Source organism: Zootermopsis nevadensis, unplaced genomic scaffold (assembly GCF_977971745.1).
Source record: "Zootermopsis nevadensis isolate Lab colony 2312 unplaced genomic scaffold, Znev_1.0 Znev_ptg000022l, whole genome shotgun sequence".
NCBI classification, from domain to species: domain Eukaryota; kingdom Metazoa; phylum Arthropoda; class Insecta; order Blattodea; family Termopsidae; genus Zootermopsis; species Zootermopsis nevadensis.
Window position 1 is genome coordinate 3,921,860 of NW_028259154.1, and position 22,712 is coordinate 3,944,571.

General features: G+C 36.8%; 2 protein-coding genes across 8 annotated transcripts; one reads left to right on the top strand and one right to left on the bottom strand.

Moving 5' to 3' along the window:
- The first annotated feature begins 3 nt into the window (after positions 1-3).
- Ype (yippee zinc finger protein) lies at positions 4-5,308 on the top strand. Of its 6 annotated transcripts, none has more exons than XM_022087248.2 (4): positions 4-128; positions 442-618; positions 721-908; positions 4,398-5,308. In XM_022087248.2, exons 2-4 carry the CDS (start codon positions 458-460, stop codon positions 4,415-4,417), a joined length of 369 nt encoding a protein of 122 aa, XP_021942940.1. In that variant the 5' UTR covers positions 4-128; positions 442-457; the 3' UTR covers positions 4,418-5,308. The 6 variants fall into 6 exon arrangements, 5 of the variants coding, with proteins under 5 accessions (XP_021942940.1, XP_021942939.1, XP_021942938.1 ...); XR_015536386.1 differs by lacking the exon at positions 4-128 and adding an exon at positions 216-335 and having other exon boundaries at positions 721-1,024; XM_022087247.2 differs by lacking the exon at positions 4-128 and adding an exon at positions 216-361.
- A 2,661-nt stretch (positions 5,309-7,969) lies between these two features.
- Positions 7,970-22,631, bottom strand: LOC110841572 (uncharacterized). 2 transcript variants are annotated; one of them, XM_022087245.2, is made up of 11 exons: positions 22,127-22,631; positions 20,559-20,743; positions 19,186-19,423; positions 17,768-17,871; positions 17,068-17,177; positions 15,470-15,750; positions 14,396-14,727; positions 13,738-13,835; positions 12,837-13,062; positions 10,691-10,800; positions 7,970-9,787 (listed from the first exon to the last, which is right to left on the bottom strand). In XM_022087245.2, exons 1-11 carry the CDS (start codon positions 22,437-22,439, stop codon positions 9,742-9,744), a joined length of 2,043 nt encoding a protein of 680 aa, XP_021942937.2. In that variant the 5' UTR covers positions 22,440-22,631; the 3' UTR covers positions 7,970-9,741. The 2 variants fall into 2 exon arrangements, with proteins under 2 accessions (XP_021942937.2, XP_087209592.1); XM_087353466.1 differs by lacking the exon at positions 22,127-22,631 and adding an exon at positions 21,098-21,371.
- Positions 22,632-22,712: the final 81 nt, after the last annotated feature.

A 22,712-nucleotide genomic window follows, 5' to 3' on the forward strand; every position in this document is an offset into this window, starting at 1 on the left:
TCGACCGAACTCAATTCAGTTCGAAAATAGTGGTGCATAACATTCTGTAATTTAATAAATACGATGTTTTTATTTCACAGAAATAACATTTTAAATGTGTTGAGTCAATCTCTTTGTGAGTTTAAATGGTTAGTAAAGATTAATTCTATTAATGTTAAATGTCAATTGATATTTGTTTACAAATTTTGTGTTACGTCACACATACGTCATTTATATAGTCAGCTGTGTTGTGATTTGCCAGGTTGGTTTCGTTGTGTGGTGACAAAATTGTATGACTCTGAAGAAAAGGAAGCAGGATTGGGAAATTTCTGTTAAGTTTTTAATTATTTGAGCAAGTAAGGTTGATACATGTTCTACAGTTGTACGTATAATACAGTAATGATGTAGTAAACAAAATAAAATAATGTAACTTCTGTAAATGTATAAACTCTTGTTTTTCAGTTCAGCTTGACAAAAGATGGGTCGTATATTTTTGGACCATATAGGTGGTTCTCGCCTATTTTCATGTGCATCATGTGACACAATTTTGACAAACAGGAGTGAGTTAATTAGCACAAGGTTTACGGGAGCAACAGGTCGAGCATTTCTGTTCAACAGAGTGGTGAACTTAAATTACAGGTTAGATACTTTATTTTGTAAAACAGCTGTAATTACCATGCATTGTCAAAAATATGTTAATACAACATTTCAGAATGAACCATGTATATATTTTTTTTCCAGTGAAGTTCAAGATCGAGTAATGCTGACTGGAAGACATATGGTTCGTGATGTGTCATGTAAAAATTGTGATGCAAAACTTGGTTGGATTTATGAGTTTGCAACAGAAGAGAACCAACGATATAAGGAAGGACGAGTGATTCTGGAACGAGCTCTTGTCACAGAGAGTGATGGTATTGATGAGCATATGGGTGATGACTGATTTAATTTATATAGGGTGTTGGGACCTATGTCTGCATTTCTGATTCACATTGCACTTCAGAAGTGAAGTTCTGTTGTATGAAGTGAATTTGAAAACAAAGTTAAGGTAACATGTCATGAAACTTCCATTCGTTCAGGTTAAATTATGACACTAGCCATACCTTTAAAAGAGTGATAGGTGTATGGAATAGTCATCATCAGATATTTTGGACATATGGTATTAAACATACCATTAAATAAGAAAATAAGGGCTGAGTGTCAGTTTATATTCTACAGTGAAAAGAAAATGTTTTGTTATTTCAGATGTTTGTGTTTGATGTGTTGATTTTTAATATGTGCATTTATTTTTCGTATCATTAAAAATATTTCATTGTAACTTTGTTGCTCCTGACATGTTGAGGTATACAATTTATCTTCATAAGCTTTTCAGTAACCCTCTCAGGCCGTCACTTTTGCACTGCGGAATTTATGTGCCATGTTGTTATTTAAAAGTATTTTATAGTCCAGGGAAATAGATGTTTCTTCATTCATAGATACTATTCCAGTTGCAGAACTAATTCAGGTAAATCTAAATATGTAAATTTATGGAAGAAAGAAAAGCTGGTTGTGTGAAACACAGTGTAACTCATGCAATGGGAAGCCCACATTCATTCATCATGCTAGGTCGGCAGAGGCTATGAAAGTCATTGAGACCTTAACTGATGGCATTACCATAAGCTAACATTTTTGCTTCCATCATGAAATGAACCCATAAGGTACAAGTTCACTTCATATCTGTGCTGTCAGCTGCTGCAGCAGAATTGAAACATATTTTTAACATAATTTTATGCTTCTCGAACAACTTCAGTTTTGTTTTGGTTCAGTTAGGTTAATTTAATTTGATTTAATTATTTTTTTGTGGGATCTAATAAGGTTGAATAAGACGAATTTTGCAAGAAGTAGGGTGGTACATGAACATGGTCAGCATATTCTAAAGATTCCACAGATATTTTACAGAATTGTTTTTTTAACTTTATCCATTGTCGTTGGTGTTTCACAGAAACCCAACTTTTCAGAAGTTGGTTTGACTTCCATATTCAGCTGACAGGAGGACAAAAGCCTAATTTCTTGGGGCCCTTGGTCAAACTAGTCTCTCAATTTGAGCAACAGTTTAGGCTTTTGTCTCCTTGTCACCTTCAGATGTAAACAGAACCAACTTTTGAAACACTGTGTAAAACACCTAAGATAATGGATAAAGTTAAGGATAAAGAAAATTATCCATTGTGTCTCACCATTGTTAGGAACCTTCAAACTTCAATTCCTCAGTTACATATTGCAGTCCATTCTTATTTTAATAGCAGTTACTGCAAAGTGCTGCGCTCCCCAGTTCATACATTTTACTAATGCACGTCTTAAGAATATTTATAACTGTTGGAAAGTGCCCCTTGAAATTTACCAGATCATAATTTCATATTATCACCTGTTACTCCTTTCTTCACCCCTTTTGAATATTTATTGCCTCTCCTCCTTTCTTTTATATTCAATTCTCACCTCAGTTTGCAACTGCAGAGAAAAATATCGACGATAATAGTATATCGGTGTTTTTGTTACCCATATTAGAAGTACTTATAAAAGCTGTGTAATAATAACAGCATTAGAAAAAAAAGAAAATTTGTCCAAGTAGCATCATTAGTCATGTTACTTCATTTGAACATTTTCCTTGAGTTCCACACCCATTTAAATAGCTCCTCTCTGCAACAAAACAAGTAAGTTTACATGAAACTGTGTTATGTATACTGCACATGACTGGCATACAGTGCTTCAGATATAGAGGCTTTTCATTGTAGAAGATCGTAGCATTTTGCTTGACAGAAAAATGTTATTCAGAACTTGTCAATGTACACACAACCATAGATTGTTGTTATGGTGGTTACAAACAATAAAAACGTGGTGTTCTGGATTTGAGTTGAGTGTACTTATTGTACATTTAGGGCTCATGTATCCTTTCCACTTTGTGCCTTTCTTTCTCACGTAATATTTTTATATAGTTAAACAGATGCGAAATGTTGCTACTCTTATTTGGACATACTTTAATATTTCTCCAGAAAATTTCATTCTGAGATAGTTCAGTTTCACGTTGCCCCAGCAGAGTTACTTGGCTACCAGTCGCTGTTCTTGTATCATCTCCATTTTTCTGAAACCTTGTAGAGGCGGTGTTTGGATAAGGTGCAGCTGTGCAGCAGCCCTGCTAGGGACTAGCTGTATTGATTGGGCCCAACAGAGTAGGTTTTACCTGAAGATGGAGATAGACTCCAAAATGTCGTGTTTTATTGGCTTTATTTAGTCTTGGACGATGGATAGTGACCAGAAAATAGTTTGCTTGAACAACGCACTATCATCACAAACTTTCAGAATTCAGTTTGACTGCTATTTGGCAAAATCCTTAGAACTGAATCAAGATGTTGTAGTTATGTGGTTTCTGCACTGTGTGCCTGACTTGTGCTGTAGTAATGCATGTGTCAGCGCTGTGTAATCAAAACAATTAAATAAACCAAGAATGAAAATAACAATTCATGTGGAACGAAAGGAGAGAATTTTACTGAATTAGAGCAGATACTGATCATACAAGAAGATTACAAAAATATTTACCAAAAGTATATAATCTTGATATTTGTAAATTTTAAAACAAGATTTCTTTTATATATGCATGGCCTATTAGGTGAGAATTATGGCACTAAATACACCAGCATGACTTAAAACTGGTTATTCTGCATCTGATTTACTGCATTCCTTTAGTCTCTGACTCAGTCAGATTATAGAAGTCACAGCGATACTTCATAAGAGGTCTCCAGTCATGCAGTTTTGCTGACGAGATTCTTTACCTTTCATTTACAGCAGGGAGGGGATTCGAATTACTGCTACCTGCTATCCTTCCTCACAGTCTGTGATGCTTCATTCCATTCTTTTATAGGACTGTATGTACAGACAACATAGAAGCTGTCAGCAATATCTTGGGCTGTTCTGAGCCTTGCAGCCTTTGGTAACTGAAATTTCTCCCTTTCACTCTTACATGTGGAACACACGTTTCTGATACTGAAATAAATTCCTTGTCTTTCGTCATGATGGCTGTGAATTCTTTCTTTTACTGACAGTTCCCACCAACTTATATCACCCATCTTGATTGTACACATACTGTCCTCTTCAATGACACCAGTCTTTGTTATAATCCCAGAAAGAGTGATCAGAAACAGGAAACTTAACTTCGGAAAACATGTTCTTTTTATTTACCACGTAGTACAATAAGACAGCATGACTTTATTTTCATTGAAGAATTAGACCATGATTATGCTACTTAATCCTCCATACATCAGATTTTAGGTTTCCATAGTGATGAAGATGTTGTTCTCCTATATAATAACACCATGTGGACTTGTAAGGACCTACAAATTCATAAATTGTTACTACCTAGAAGACCACCAATGATATGTCTTTCTTTTCAGGTTTAGTACTGTCTGGATAGGCAAGAAATTACCTCGAGATCCATGGCCAGCTTCATCTTCTGACCACACTGTAACATAATTTCCACTGCTGTCTTGAATTCTTAAATTATTTGTCAAGTTGTCTTCAGTAATTTGTCACATTCATGAAGATGGCTGTCTTCTGGGTTGTTGCACTGTGTAGGCTGGTTGAAATTTACTGACAGTTCAGCGGTGTTGCCCTGATGATGGAGACAGCAAGTACTCTGAAATGTTGGTAAACATCTACCAGACTACACAGTACAACAATGACAGCCATCTTTATACTTGTTGCTGTGAGAACCTGAAATTTCAGTACCATATTCATGTTTGTATCAGGTGTGGGTAAGGTCTAATATTCCCAGCTTTGTTGAAACAGAATATATAATGTATGTTTCCTTCAACTTAATCAGACACTACTGGAAGGTGGGTTTGTTTTACATACAGAAACTAAGTCTGTCAAGAACATTCATTGTGTAGTATAATATTTGAAAAAGTAGAACTGGTTTCTTACAGAAGGTTAGGTTAGGAGTGCTAATTTGCTTGATGAAAGATGAATCCAGCACAAGTGTTTTAAATAGAATATCTCATTTTATTCAATTTTGTCAGTTACTGGATACTTGAATTGAGCCACAGAAATTATTCTACTTTTTATTTTTACGATAATGGAAATAAAAGGGAACAAATCAGTGAGATGATATAGTATAAACATTTAATTATTGAAGTATGACTGACGTGGTAGGGTTAGTTTGTGTGATGGCTATATGATTATAAATTAAGAAGTAATGTCTGTAATCTATAATTGCAGAATGTTAAACAAATTCTTGATGTAAAGTGCCACTTACCATACTTCTGTAGAGTGCAAAATATGAAATAATTTAAGATGCTGATTATAATGTGCCAGTTTTTCATTTCAGTAACTATTTAATTGGTACATTTTTAAAGCCACTCATACCTCCAGGTGACTGATTTGGCCTAACAATATGCTTTTTTTATTGACATTTTATTAAATGTTCCATATTCCAAGGAACAATAGTTACCCTGATACTGCAGCATCATTCCACGAAGGCATTAGCATTTGTGGTGAATCTGTAAAGCTCCAATCAGTCGAGACCTTGGCATGAGATGGAGGTGACTGGGATGTGGATTGTCACTGTCCTGCTCTTAGCCAATCACATTTATTTTATGGACTAAATTGTCATGCTCTTAACCACCCTTTTTATGGACTGACGTGTTCTGCTCTTAGCTATCACTTTATGGACTGCACTGTAATGGCTGTTCCTAATAACAAATTTAATTATAGCCCATTTCTAAATGTCACAAAACCTGACAGAAAATTCATTATTATTGAAATGACTGAAAATGTACAAATATAAATACAGAAAACCTGAAAGGTGTAGTTGCAGGTCAACACTATTTAGTTTGGTAGATCCTGACTGACATTTCAGAGGAGCTTGCTGTCTCAGTCATCTGGGTGATGAGTCAATATATACCAGACTACATCCTAGAATTAAGCCATCTCCATACATTGCTTTCTAGCTAAGTAAAGTGCATCTGTGTTTTACAGCAGACATTAACATAATTTTGAAACAATATATTTCCACACCACTTTCATAAATTAAAATTGTCAAGAGTATTTGTCTCATAGACCCTGTAAGAACACCGAATGAGAGAGTCAAAATGTTTCAGTTTTTTACAGTGGTAAGGAAATCTGTAGTTCATATTAAATATCATACACTTTAATCTGGGCCGCAATTAATCCAGGGTATCCCAGTATATTTGAGTGCTGGAATTCCACTGTGTTGCTTCATTCAAAGTCAGTGATGTCAAACACAGGTGGCATAGCCAAAGCGTAAAAGGCAATATGAGAGAGCCTTCTCTGCCATATTTTTAAATGTCCTGCTGTTACTCATGGTTTCCTGCATATAATGAAAGCAGCAATGTTCTTTTTTTCCCGTTATTCAGTATGTAAACTTAAAATTTTAAAATTGAAAGTACTGCAAAATGCATGTGATTATACCATCTTACCTTACTTTAAACATATGTGATAAATTTTGTAACTGTTCGGTTCAACAATACTGCAAAATTTAGTTGCATTCTTTCAGTATAGGGAGTACATATTAATTTAGAAATGGTTTAGTATGATTACTATTCCATAAGTTAAAAGAAATGCCATCTGGCAGAAGATGAAGACTCGTAGAAGAAGCAGTTTTGCAACACACTAATTCCCTGTGTACTATTATCAAAGAAAAGGTTTATAGCACATAGAAATATCTTATGCATGCCAGTTAAAAATCATGTTGATTGGTGGTGATCTATGTATTGAAATATGGTATTGTTTTAAAGTTGGCAGATCTGAATGTTAGGATATACATATATATTGATAAGAACACAACAGACAGCTCTGGATGGAGTTTATATGTAACAGAAAAATAAAACATATTATTCAGTTTAAAAAATTTGTTTTACTCCTGTCAAAGTTAAAGAATTTGAAAGACTGATGACCTGTATATGTCAAGAAACTTAAAAATATTTTTTATATTTGACTATTTTCTTTGTACAAAGAATTTTTAAATTAGTTTTCCATCAGAAACTGGGGTGTCAACTTATATTCATCTGCCTTCTTGAAGTTCTTTGGGTACAATTCAGGCTGATTTGATACTCTTCCAGGTTAAAAATGGGGCGAGGGGCACCTACTCAGTTGGGTCCGATAGAAAGAGCCAAATCAATCACTGGTCCAGCCTCCCGCATTTTAACCCGAGGACAGATGCACATCCAGCTTCCAAAACGGTGTTTTCTTTAATAAAAAACACAGACAATGGACATAGTCCAAGAATATAGTGATCTCGATTGTAACACACCATTGTCAGTACCCTTTAAAATTGACTAATACTGAGGCTGTTGGTATGATGTTATTTTTCTGAGTATATTTCCAAATTGCAAAATTCAAAAATGCTCTTGGAATTCTGATGCAAAATCATAATGAGAGAGATCATTTCTTGATATAAAATTATGATCAGTTACTTGATGTCTGATCTGCGATACTGAATACCATCTTGTGTTTCCAGAAGTTAAGGAAAAGCTATCAGTACACATATGAGAATCGAAAAGTTTGATGTGGAGAGATTTAATATCAAGAAACAAAAAGTCTCAGTCAGGATATCTGGTGTCTAGGCTGAAATTTGAACCTGGGACCTCCCAAATACAAGGCAGGAGTACTAACCTCTCGACCACGACATTCAGTTTGCTAGATGTATCAATCATTACTACACCATGTGGAACGCAGATGATAGTCATCCTGCACATATGAGCTGCATAGCATGTTGATGTTACTAAGATGTCCCCTGGACACTGTTTAAGAAGCTACAGCAGTCATTGGTCACCCATTCACCTGATCTCAATGCAAACTGGCTTCTTCCTCTGGGGCAAAGTAAAAATATACTGTGTACAACACCAAATGAAAATACCTGATGAGGGAGGGGAAGGCAATGAAAATGCATTCAAAAGCATCTGGAATATTCCAGGTATTAATCATTAAGAAAATAATTTTGAACAAATACTTTGATGAACTCAATTTATTCTTTGAAAAACAAATTACTACTTGCTGTATTTATTTATGAATTACCTCTGGTTCTAAATCTTCACAGGTCCGCATTTTAAAACAGATATGTGTCCAGACCACTTGTATAGAGAGTTTTTAGTTATCTGTGTTCTTAGAACCTATCCTCAAAATTAGGAGAACCTTTGGAAATGTAAAATATGTGAACTACAAAGAGATTCCTAATCCCTACTCCCAGTAACAAGGTCACATGTAGCTTGGGAGTATTCTTGTTGTGCAATATGTTTATCTTAAGTGTCTAACCAAGTCAGCATAACATAACAACCATATGGAAAAATAATGGACTGCATATATTCTTTTCACTGACATCCCTGAGTGGGTTTGTTGACAACATTTCATGTGTGGCTAGAAATTAAAATATTTTGAGATTATTGTTAAGATTATAATGACAGGAAGAAAAATGCATGGGATATGGAAGCATATTAGTGAAGGGGAACCTCTTTACCTTACTCAATGTGTTTTTGTACATATGTATCCACACTCACATGCCTACACAACATTTTCTTTTCCATTATTTATACACTACATGAGTCACAATAGTAGTAAGAGTCATACTGCATGAATTCTGTCTTAAAATAATAGCCTTAGTACATTTCTATAAACTGGTAGCCTCAAGCTCTTGTATAAAATGTGGCTACTGAATGCTACATGACGTACTTTCTTAAGCCTTTTCGAAATTATAATTCTTACCCCTCCATTGCTTCAGAAGCCATAAAATCACAAATTTCTTGTGCGTTGAAACTCCTTCCATAGCGATTTCAGCAACACTTCATTTGTATCATCATGTGCAGGAATTTGCAGATAATGTTTTTGACAATATGTATAATTATACATAAATACTTTTTAATTTCTTATGGTATGTGACCACTAACAAAGATAAACAACACTGACATTTATATAGAAAGTAAATCACAGCTCTTCAGGAAGGGAGAGTTACAATTTGACAGTGAAAGGTGTTACACATATCTAAGATGGTTGAGAACATAACAAGCAAAATTACAAACAATACTGCATGTACTCTCAACGTTAAATTTAGGTTAATCACAATTAATAACTTTATTAAAAATATATAAGTGTGATCCTCACTTCCTTGTGGCCCATCCCATCCAGACCAATGGAGACAATCTCTCTCTGGCATCATATGCAGTGGAAATGCCATTTCTTCAAGTCTTTATGGTAATACTTATTACTTTAACTACCCAACAGATGGATGCAGGGAACCGTAACTTAGATGTTCCAGATAATAAGCATAAAAATGGATAATAGTCTAAAAGGATAGGAGGTGCATGGGTGAAGGTGACCACACACATTAAAGAAAGAGGATTACGATACAATGTTCATTTTTGTACCTTTCAACCTCGTGCCAAAATCTGAAGAATAATACATTTAAATTATCTGAAAAAGAACAATATGGTTACTAAATGTATGCCAGTTTTCTTATAGTCTTGATGGTAACATTGAAGTACAGGTTTCTACGTTATATAATAATGGCTGCAACAACCTGTGATATAAAATTCTCATATTTCACTTCAATTTACAGAAACAATATCATGAACGCAAAACTATAATATGGTGCACAGACAACTATAAATGAGCAGCTGCCTAACATCAAGAGCTGGAACTCGGTCCACAAGCTGTCTGTATCGCACAAGATAGACTTGTTTTCCACATTTATGAATCACAAGAACAAGTAAAGGAGACGTGATCAGCTTAGAAAGGTGCAATGAAGACATTTGCATCCAGGTGGTGTAAATACCTGCAAACAGAAAAGCATTTCATACTTTACATAATAAAATATATTAAATATTAAAACTGAACCCCAACGCACAAGTCATAAAGATGTGAGGTGGATTAAAACCACACAGAAATGTGTGCAACGAAGTGCTTCAAAGACACGAGTCACAAGGATTTTAACTGGATTAAAATGGCAGAAAACTTTGTACAACAGAGTGGTTCATTATCAGCAATACAAAATTATGAGAGCTGAGGTTCTCATTATTATTATATTATTTAGTGTTCTGTCTGACGACAGGTCCATATGAACAGGATCCTTCCATCCTTTTCTCGGACTGGGACCTGTTCATATACGTTCTTGGCAGATGATCCAGAAGTGGTTTGCCATTGCCTTCTTCTGTGTGTGAATGGAGTAATTGTTGGGATGCCACGGAGGAAAACTCCGTGTTGCCTAGACCACGGCCTTGCCCAACACAAGTTATAAATTCGGGCACCGCCGAGAATCGAACCCGAGACCCCAGGATTACAAGGGAGGTTCTCATAGTGGTGAAGATAATTATGTTGGTCCTCTGGGTAGTAACACTGTGTGGATTGTAAGTAGATCGCAACATTTGAACTCAGCCCTGTTTTTTTTAAATGTTGGTATATACATGCAAGTCTACCCAGAATATGAACATCAACATGTGCAATGTTTCAGCATTAAGCATTTGAAGATGAATCACGTCTTAATAATATTTAAACATTCAGTTTGTATCTCAAAAGATAAACACATATGAAACCAATAAATACAGAATAAATGATTGGTAAAGCAGGTGGTACATACATTTACCATCAGGTTTTAAAGGGTTCAGCACAGAGGTGGTTATAAACCATATTTGTTCTAGAAACCAGACCATAGAGCACACAACAAACAAACTATACATACTTTGGATTATGCCTTTCAACTTTTGCTCTCAGTATATTTGGTCCAAGTAGATTTCCAATCTGATTCAGGCATTGACTAGCTGCACTTGAAGTCAGGGTATTCTCACACTCCTAGAAAAGGCAGAAAATCAAAATCAGAATTATGCCACCTCACATGCCGTTCCACCTGCTGCACCTACAGCAGTCACTATAGCCCCAGGATGCTGATGACGGCTCGCAGAGGTGACCTGTAAGTGCGGACTGCAAATAAATTCAGCCCAAAATTTCTCAGATGTGAGAAAAGAAAAAGGCACACGGAAAATCTGCACTTAAGTGGGCTGTCTTGATGACAAAGACGGCTGAGGGACCTCCAAACCATGGTTATGGCCAGAAATACCTCAGATACGCAAAGCACTGTTACTTCATTACTTCATCAAAGATGAGAGGAAAAATAAACATTCAAGAAAATCAAATTAATTTCCCTGAATATTTAAAGCAGCAATAAGTGAAAGATGTTATACTACATTGTATATCATACAATGATGCCATCAGTATCTCAGATTAAATTCTACTCAACAGCAGAATGGTAAGTAAATAATGAATAAATTGGAGATGATGTAGAAGTGGTCATGGGTAATGGCGTTATTTAAGGCATTTCCAAACATTTGGCTGGAGAGACAGGAAAGCCATGAAAATCTGAGTCATGACAGCCTGTCTCAGGGCCAAAATCTCAACCAAGAACCTCTTGAAAATGATGCAAGGGCACTAACAACTTGACACTGATGTTAGGTGTGCCCTGTCATGTTCTTCCAGTCTCATGAGGGGTTGAAGGCACTCTCAAACCAATTTGGAATTAATACGGAAAGAGTACGTGCTGAGTGCTACCTGTATGGGGAACACAAATGTCCTACTTCTGTAGTTCAATTCAATATTCCACACTGAACACTGACGTGCGCAGCCCAATAGTGATCCTCCTGTATTTGTCTTCAGCTCATTCATAAATCAGATTATTCAGCTCTGATATCTGTTGACAAAGTCACTGTGATCTAGAAAGATAACAGTGAATGGTTTCTTAAAGCAGTCACACAATATCTGCAAGTGATGGCTGTTAAAATGACACAGAGTGCACCAGTTTCTGATATTATTCATCAGGACAATATTGGTTTGTGGGACATAATCACTAGATTAGTGCTCATGTGGCTGAGGACAATGTTTTCAGAATGCAGTGATACACTCCACTCATTTAAGTGATTTTTTTTACATTATCTTTTGATTTATATTATATGATTTAACTTGTTTTTTGCCACTGATGATGACGACCTCTTGAGGTCAAAATGCGTTTGGCATTAGCGTCCTTCATAGCGTAAACAGTTTTGTTTGTATGCATATTTTATACTCTTAATCAATGCTACATAACCTATGCAGCTGATAAAAAAATTAAATCCGTGGCGTAACAGCTCCAGAGAGCCAAAGCCGACTAGCTTGACTGCTGGCCTCACGTTCACATGCCTAAGCAGAGGTGAACGATCATCCAACCAGATATAGGATCACGTGTGGTCAGCACGACAAACCCCCGGCCATTGCTAGCTTTCCTGACCGGATTACGCTAATCATTGTAGCTCCCCAATTTCCTCACGATGCTGGGTTGGCACAGGTCCCATACACCGGTCAAAATCTCATGAGAAAATTTCATCTCCCCCGAGACTCGAACCAGTGCGCATTCCGTATCACCGGTCCAAAGCATGATGCCTCAGACCGCGCGGCTACGGCGCGGGACTATGCAGCTGATAAGCATGCTTAAAACACATGTATGAATACAAGTACAAATGTGGTAAAAAATTACTTTAGTATGCGACTGTAATCTTAAGACTTGCAAGGAATGCAGGAAGTCCGAAGCGTTAAACGCAGACGCTATCTTTCCTCCTTCATAACCCACTTCCTCACCCCGCAAGTCTCAACATTACAGTCTTACACTGTAGCTTTAACTTTAAAACAAACTGTGTTAATTTCTTGGCTGTGCATCGGTTAGCATGATCTGATTTAACGCACTGAAGACCGAGTTAATCTCTACGCTAAAAGTCTGTAACAGAAAACATGATATCTGCAAACAGTATCACATGGTGTTCACATTTTATGCTTTAAATCCTCTGCATGTCAGTTTTACTCACCAAGGCATAGAAAACTGGGTCTAAGAACTCTTCAACGATGGACTTGAAGACCTTCTTGCCGACTCCCTTTGCTATGAGAGGTAACTGTTTGCAAACTGTTTCAAGGAACATAATATGATGGGTATAGTGATGGTAGTGACAAGCCTCTCCCACTAGAGGTAGCGAAGTAGACACCGAGCGGCACAGGTCAGGGATCTGTGACAGCTCAGAAAGCAGGTACACGCATCTGAAATCCGAAGAATTGCTCTGAAAGACAATGATTGTAGTTGTTGATAAAGTAAAGGCACCTTCTTTGAGATGCTTAGGTTTGACGAACATTTTAGTCTGATGTGAGGTGGGTAGCTCTTCACGTTGGAGGCATACTTCCAATTTTATCAGACTAGTGTCTAGTACAGTTGGCACATTTATACTCAGTTACACCATCTTATTTATTACTGCACTTGGTTTTGTTTCTTTTCAGCATTGGTGTTACTGACTTCAGAAGTCTATGTTCATCTGTATTATTCACGACAATCTATCACCCTGTGAAAAACAGTTACTGCATAAATTAAATATTTAATTTTAAATAAATAATTAATATAAGTAACGATCAACATATCTGTACAAACAATTAATGATAAAGTCTATTATATAAATAGACCTGTTTGTAATAGCAGGTTTGGAGGACTTTTAATACATTTACACAAAGTTTCAACACAGTGTTGCAACTTATAACCTGGCAGTCTGCAACTCGATAAGAAAGGGTGAATGTGCTTCTGGGCTTCGAACAGCGAGAGACACTGGCGTAAAAGAAGAAGAAGTGTCAAAGCTATACACTGAAGCAGTGACCAAGCAACGACAAAGTATTTATTTAGGACCAAGACAATGAATAAAAAAATTATGAAAGTCCATGTTTATTTACCCATCTGCCATTTCCCAAGGCTGTGAAGGTCTTCTGAACTTTGGGTCAGAGCAACCACCTCGACCCATCCTTGGTGCCAAAGATCCACAAGAATACATCTGAAATTGTTAAAAAATCATTTCTAAATTTCAATGAGAAGTATGAGGCCAGATTACTATGAAAACAATTATTATGATCAGCTGTTATCAAGAGCTCAATAAAATATTAAATAAAATATGAAATGAGTTCAACAAACCACCTCGTTTGCTCATGTGTGACGAGTGAGAATTCAAGGCTGACGAATGAAAAATATTTGATATTTTCATTAATACACCCCCTTGCCAATGCTCATTTTTTGTATCTTAATGTGGTGTTATTATACATAAAGGAAATAACTATTAACTACATTATGTTTCTATAGAACAACATTATGTTTGCATGTTTGCTGCCTCCTGAACGTGGAAGGATACAAAAGCACATAAGTTTACGTGCATATACTCCAATATTAAAATCACGGAAAACAATAAAACACATATTTAATGCATTCGTTCTAACACGGTGTAAACACCAAATTTTCAGCAATAAGTAAAACAAATACATATCTAGTGAGAAATGTAACGAGGTAGACAGAAACAGTGATTTCACAGATCTTCGAGTAAAATATAATCTGCTACTGTACCTGTTTATCAGAATGAACTTCAGGATCATTATCTCGTAACCTCTTCACAACACCAAACGTTGCCTGACTGTGATCCAAGTCCAGGTACCTCTCGGAATCTGCTGGTTGGTTCCTGACGCCCTTCAGACCTGCAGTGACTTTCTCCATTACCACCGCCAGTGCTTCCTGACCATACGCTCGCACAACACTGGCCAGAGAGGAAGCAGCCCCCTGCCTCACTGATGGAATAGGATCCTCCAAGTTGCGAAAGAACATTGGATATAACGACGGAAGAGCTGCCTGAGACTCATCAGGAAAACTCAGAATGAAGTTGCCACAAGCCAGACATGCAGCTGTTAAGCATGAAGCAAAATGAAAAAAACACCTGTCAGGAGGCACAAAACGAATTAATAAATGTGTATCAAAATGTTCTTTCCGAGGAACGATACACAAACTTGAATTCAGCGTGAAAATGACAAAATACACATGCTAAGTCTTGCAGCATCGTTCATACAGCCATTTTTATAGGAAACACTAGAAAACTCAATTTAAGATGAGATAGTAATATTTATCCAAAATTGCCCTCTGATTTGTCAGATGGGCCCCATTGCAATTTTTAAAAATCTGCAACCCAGATGCACTCAAATTTTAAATCAGTCAGACAATAGCATGATTGCTGGTGGCTTTCTTTGGCAGTAACAGAGAAACACAAAATTTGTAATTAGAAATCACTTATACGCAGTACATTCTACTGTGCACACACACACAGAAGGCCACTTTCTTCCCTTCTTTAAATATACATATGTTCTGTATAGTACATACACCTTATTTTTAAGAACGAATAATTTTTTGGGGGGAAATGCATGTTATACATGAGTAAATACTGTATCTAGTGATCAGGGTCCCTGGCTCAGGCTTACAACATTTTTTTAAATGTGATAAAAATCTCCTGGTGACCAGATAAATGCGCACACGAAAAATCTGGTATATGCCTGGAAAAACCCTCGTCGCAGTAAGAGCAGTGTCGCCTGCTCACTCTACCAACCTGCAATGATTTTAGGGTCATGTAATGAGAAATAGCATTTCCTCACTCACCATCTCTCACAGGCCAGCTGTCATCTTGAAAACAAACAAGTAAGGTGTTCAGAAGTCGCTCCACATGTGGCTGAACAGTTTGTGGATGAATTTTTGATGCAAGTTCAGCAATACAAGCACAAGCTGCTTCCCGCACAGCGTGGTTATCTGACTCTGTTGCCAATATGTAATAGTCCACAGTATGTGAGATGTATTTTTGGACCAGCTGCTTCCCAGCTGTTCCTGTCACCTGCCGCCAGGTTTCCTGAGAGTAGATGCGAACTCCTTCTGCCACATAATACCTACAACACATTAGTTTTTCCTGTAGAGACTAGTTACAAATTAATTACATAATTTTGCACTGACTTGGTACTCATTTGTTGCAGAAACAAATCTATTATTTCATAACTACAGAAACACTATAAAAGAGATAAAAATTATAAACCACATTGCAAATCATTTGCAACAAATTACTGGATCCTACCAAGACACATATTTTATGTTACGCGCCAATTTTTTAGGCCATGAGCCATTTAAAAATAAAATAAAGTCAGATTTGGATTTCACGTGAAGTGCATTGGACTGACACACAAAAATTAAATTCACTCAACAGTTTTTAATGTGCTAGATGCATTCATAAACAGAACATGTGTTCATTCTCAAATATTACTTCACAATTAAACTTTTTGTCGCTGTTCATTTGGCATTTAGCAGTGCAGGAAATTCCTCTGCATTCATAAAAGATTGGTGTGTTGTGTCCAGTGCCTTGACAGTGAAATGTGAGACAACTGTTTTCTGCGAAGACAATGTGGAATGGTATCAGAACTTTCTGACCCAATTCATTTCTCCATTCGAACACAATGAATGGGATTCTTGGTTCGAACATGATGAGGCGGATGGCCCACACTGCAAACACAACTGCTTTTCTGCAAGAGTTCTTTGACGAACGTACTGTTAGGCATGACATTTGGCCACTACAATCTCCATACTTCTTTCTAAGGGAATTTCTCAAAGAAAGAGTTTATCTGACTAACCCACGAAACTTGGAGGAATTAAAATACTGAATGGCCTGTTGCTAACACTCACTTAGGAACACTTTGGAAAGTCACAGGAAATGCAATGAAAAGGCTGAATGCTTGTCTTTGAGAAGGTGGTGGACATTTTCAGTATCTGCTGTAAAGCCGCTCTGTAAGTTCTTCCTAACACATAAAAACTAAAAAAAACAACTTATTTGTCTTGTTATACTAACATCACCAAAGCAAACAAATACTGTTGCAGATAAAAAGGTGAATTTAAATGAAAAATTCCGATAGTCACTTAACACTGGTTTCACTTAAAGTGAGTAATTTCAGAGACGACATGGAAGACACGACTTCTTTATTTCACGTTCATTTCATGCACTTTGAGAAAACAATATAACAGCATTTACTTTATTGAGATGCTGAGAAGTAAAATGTCAGTCCTAATTCTTGTTTTTGTTAAAGCCTTGCATCAAATTTAATAAGTCTCCCAAGGGATTGAAAACCTGTAAGATGCAAAAAGTATGGTACCCAAGATGGAACATTAATTTTTTACATGTGGATATGGAATTCACAAAAATAAAAAGAGGTATACAGTACCTATTGAGACACATTCTTGGCAGTAATTCTGGGTAGAACACTTCTCGAGCTTTGTCATTAGGGAGCGACATAAGGAATTTCCGTGCGGCAACTGACGCCGAGAGTCGTACCTGTTGAAACAAATATCAGTCACAGTAGATAAAACAGCCTGCTACTCACTTTGCTGACATCACACTTCATTAGTATTTAACATTTTTGAAGTCTGTTTAGTGAGTGTTTCCCTCACAAACCATTTTAAGTATTTTGCTTCTTAAGGAATAAGAACCAGCTGTAGGTAGCAGATGAGCCATGACGTTAATCTTCTTAAATGAGATGAAGAGTTGAGTTCTAGCTATGGTGCACTGCAGACATGTTTCTGGATTGTATGGGGGTGGATATGTCCACACACTGTGCCAGAATTGGAGGAGAAGGATCCCAGAAGTGGTGAAGATAGATGGACAAAACAATACATCACACAGTAAAAGAAAAAAGAAAGCTGTCCTGTTATATGCCATGAAGGCACTTGGAGGGACAAGAAATTGAGGAATTATATGGATGAAAAAGCACGAGAAAGTTGCAGATTTGGGTTCATGTGATGAAAATTGAATTTTGAATAAATTGGATAATATGTTGTAAATTGAATCTCATATGTTTACTAATGACATAAATATATACAGGAAACCTCAGTTTCAGATCGTTGAATGCATGAGAGTACAATCACCTGACTCCAGTTGTCAGCCAGTCCCTTTGCCAGGTGCCTGCTGAACTCACGGCCATATGTGCAGACATGATTTACCACACCAACGCTGTCCCTGCCTTCAGTATCTGCAACAGCAATATTCAACTGCTGAGACAATATCAACCACATGTCTTATGTAGCACTGAATGAGATGTTAATAATTTATATTTTGATTATTTAATAATTAGTAACATAGATATGAACTGAGTTCTACTTGGGCAACTAATATGGAATGACGTTCTTGTATCATACATATAAATACAAGATGGTGCAGTAATATGTGCAATTTTTATAATTGAATAAATGAAAGAGGAAACTCATATAATTTATTTACACATACAATTCAATGGAGAAATGATCTTCAGCATAAAAAGATGGCTGCCTTCCGGGATGTTGTACCATGTATTCTGGTATAAACTGAACAGTATCAGATCTGAGACAGTATTTTACAGAGCTCAGAAACACAATATGTCTACCACTCTAAACGTTACAAATTTTTTATGATTAATTCATTTAATACAAATAAATGTACAAAGTCACCCAGACTTTTTGAAAATTATATGCAGGTTAATCAAGTTAAACAATAGCTGAAGCTTTGATACTGACGAAACCAGGTAACTAGTGGAAAAATATGTGGGCTAGTTATTGCTCATTTAAATAACTATATTCTCAGTGAGCTCTGAGGTCTTCAATGTGATGAGTATGAGGATAAGGTCATGCATATGAGGATGGCTGTCTTCTGGGACATTATACCAGACTATACAGTGCAACATCCCAGAAGACAGCCATTTTCAACTGTTTTCTCAATTGTGCATGTTATCTTCCTGCTTTCTTTCACATGTAAAACTGCAGGGGTATTTGTCATAGAAGTTGGTAGTACAGAATCACACCAGTGACCAATCAATTGCAATCTCTTCTTCTTCTTGTAGCGTTATAACCCTGTGTGGGTCTTACGCTTGTTCGACGAGTTTTTTCCATTCTGTCCTATCATTCACAATTCTTCTCCATCCCCTTACTCCCATCGTCCTCACAGCCTCCTCCACGACGTCTATCCATCGTTTCCGTGGTCTCCCTCTCATCCTTCTTCCCGTCGGTCTCCATTCCATTCTTGCAACATGGCCAAGCCAGGCTAACCTTTTGCTTTCGATCAGCCTCACGATAACCAATTGCAATAGTAATTACAATATATTAGGCATATCTTACCCTCAGACAACATGGCATTCTATTTGATGCATAGAAATTTAGAGGAAAATGTTAAGTCTGTTTCATTAGCAATTCAAAAGCACACCAGACACTGATAAGTATCATACAGTGCAATAACTATAAATGAGAAACCGAAATATCCAAATAACGTACCTTTCGCTGACAAAAATCTTAACGCCTTTCCTAATTATGCATACCTTGATCACTGCTGCCACAGCCAACAAGGGATGAGCAGACGTAAAAACCAGTTTCACGGACAAATCGATTGGTGTGTGTTAAAGTTGTGAAGATAAGTTGCAGCAAGTCATCATCCACAAACGGTTGAAAGAATGCACCACATCCATCAATCATTGCCTGTAAGCACTTGAGGCTTGTCTCCAAGTTCTTCCACCCAGCTGTATCATGGAAAATCTGGGCAGCTTCAGCACTGTTGCGCTGAATGATGCGAACATTAAGGTTACAACTCATTCTCCACAAAAGACACAACGTGATGAAAGAAATTTTGTTACAGTTACCAACCTCTAAAATACAATAAAACCCAACTAATCCAGTGGAAGAATGATCTAGATTGGGTGATAATCTGAATTAGCAAAACACTAATCAAAAACATTAATAATCATAATAGAGTATTAAAACAACAATATGTAACACGTAACAGTAACTGTGAGCCACTCCTAATGATTTCAGAGAATGTTTCGTAAGATATTCTGCTCAGATGTCACACTTGGAAAGCTGGTGTCAGATCAAGAAAATGTAGAAGATGATGCTCTGAGACTTGTGCATGAAACATTTTGTTCAGCAGTCACAGATCTCGAATGTGAAAGAGTTTAAAATTTTTTAAATTTTCAGTTTCTGCTAGTAAAAACAAACCTGGTAAGTTTATGCAGTCCTGGAATATACAGAGCTTACCCACGAATTCTTTGCAACATTAAAGTGCCTTGCCCCGTCAAAATCACCAACAACCTGAAGTAGTACCTCAATAGTATCCATCTTCCAACTTCCCTTATTCAACACTACCTAACATACCTTAGCTGACTAAACAATTATTGCAACCTATCCCACAGTAACCTAGAGATTAGCTCCAAACATCCATTTCACCCATCAAATCTCCACATCAAAACTCAACTTATCCTTACCTAGCTTAACCAAAAGTGGTTGGTTTCTGTAAATTTTCTATACTAATGCAGCATGAAGGGTTTTAAGACTCCTGTGATAAGGATTTACTGGTATTGACACACGGCCAGCTGGACTGCACACAAGCTGTTATGCATGGATGATAAAGGTTAGTATAGCTCTGTTTCTCTCTGGGTTCATCATCACAATCAAAACATTCTTCAAAAGAAGCAGAAACAAACATGACTATTTCTACCTAAGATTTTGATAGCCAGATTTCAATCAGCCTCCTTCTATCATCTATCTTCAATTGCTATGGACTTTTCTCGAGCCAACCGCAGTCTTCTGACAGTCTTTGGGCTCAAAACTATTCAAATATCATACTGTTTACAAACAGGAGATTTTCACAGCATTTTGCAAGTGTTGTCACCCTAAGCTGTCTAGTATGACAACTTACCCTTTGGGAAGGACCTGCTAACTTTTCCATTAGTTTCTCCGTTTCCAACTGTTCATGTTTTGAGCCATCATCGTCATCAGCCACTTGTCTTTCCAAATTACTCTGTATCAATCGCAACACATACTCCTTACACTCTTGATACACAGCTGGTCCAATTTTCCCACAAAGTACACCTAAAACTTCACCTGTAATGAGGAATCCATTATTATAAACTTGAGTATGCAGATGACATCAGGCAATCTTTGCTACTAAGTTTTCAACTAGCTTCTAAAAAACTTCTCTTAAATGTACGTGCATGCCACCTAAAGCGAGTGAAGCACTGAACTGAAAGGTTTTCCAAATCATCCTGGTTAAAAATTATTAGTACTTTATTTCTAAACAAATTCAAGCAAACAGTAAATACAACGGTGCTATGTTTTATTTTATGGCTTTTATTGTAATATCTATCCCTGATATTCGCAACAGTGCAGTACCATGAACCTCATTCTTGACTGTGTAATAGCAAATGCTGCAATGTTTAGTGATTGGTAGGTGTTTACCTGAGTGACAATCAGCATCAGCCCAATTTATCACTTTGCACACATCCATTCGGTGTATCAATTCTTGCCACACCCATCGAAGGACATCTGAAGTAACAGTTCTAACTGCCTCTAACTCTTTACTTCAAATGTTCTGCATCATGGATTTCAACTCATTACACCACTATAGTGAATTCTTGGGTTACCAGCCATGCCAGGCGATTGAATACAGAAAACACCAACATTTGAAGAACCGTCTTTGTCCTTGTCCTCAGGGTACTAAGGAAGATGGTTCTCAAAACAATGGTGTTTTTTCCATTCAACTGCCTGACACGGCAGGTAGCCTGAGAAGAATTTCTTATACTTAGTCACTGTGAGAGCTTCAGATCATATATAATTACACCACTTATTTAATATAGTCAAACTGGCTTAAGCAGTGGAATGAGATCAAGAGAGCAAAGTGCCTAAATTTAGGAGCTTCCTCCTCCAATCCAATGACCTAGAAAATGTTCATTTAGACATTCAGAAACAACCTCTGAACTTGACACAACTTCACATGACACCACAAACTGAACACAATAAAGCAATCTCAATTTGATGGAGCCACACTTCCCTGTGGATGAAGGTCCAAATTAGCATTTCCCGTGTTTGTGGACTGGAACAGAAGATTAAAGAATTTGGGTACCTCAGTGTTTGGATCTTATCTACTAGACTTTTACCTGTGGGACTACATAAATAAATGGTACTAAGTGTGAAAATTGATATGTACTATTCAAAGCAAAGAACAAGAAGCAGTGTGAAGTCATTTAACTCAGGTGTGGCAACAATTAGAATATAGACAAAACATGTGAAAGTTAATGAATGGGCCGCACAAAGCCTTTCACTAATAGACAACCTCTCAATGCTTCTCTACTGTTTCATGCTTCATTCATATATCTAGGACACTGTTACTAAATAGCAGACTTTTCAATCTGTTGCTCAGTGGTACAAATGCAAACTAAACATTGTTTCTTGAATAATGTAAATGAAGCAAACATTACAAGAACTTACCAGCTGCAGTCCTTACTCTGACTTCAATGTCTGTCAGAAATTTTTCTGCAATGCCCTTCATTCTATGCACAAAATCAGCATCATGCTCATCATCTAGATTCAGGTATGGAATCAAGGCTTTGGCTGCTAACAAACAGCCATGCTTCGTCTCCCAAGACGTTTCAGAATCACTAATCAGAAGTAGAAGATTAACTTCAAATTGCAGTCTTTCACTTTTGTTACATGTTGGCAATGCCCGCAGAAGCTCTGCAACACCTCTATCTCGCTCCAGTTTCATGGAGTTACAAAGTAATTCCAATATTTCTGTTGTCATTGTTAATTTATGCACGCTGAACAAAATTTTAACACTCAGATAACGTATTTATTCTTCTGTTACACAGAACATATAGGATCAACAAACATAATACGTACCATTTATATTGCAAATAAAAATTATGTAATAGTACGGTAAGTTATATTCAGTATACTGAGTTCATGTAAAATACCAGTTCCAAGATTTAGGACAATATTTATTACTTGCGTAATATGTATAAGATCGTCGGAAACGAATTTGAACAGCGTAACTGAACTCACTCACACTAGTAGG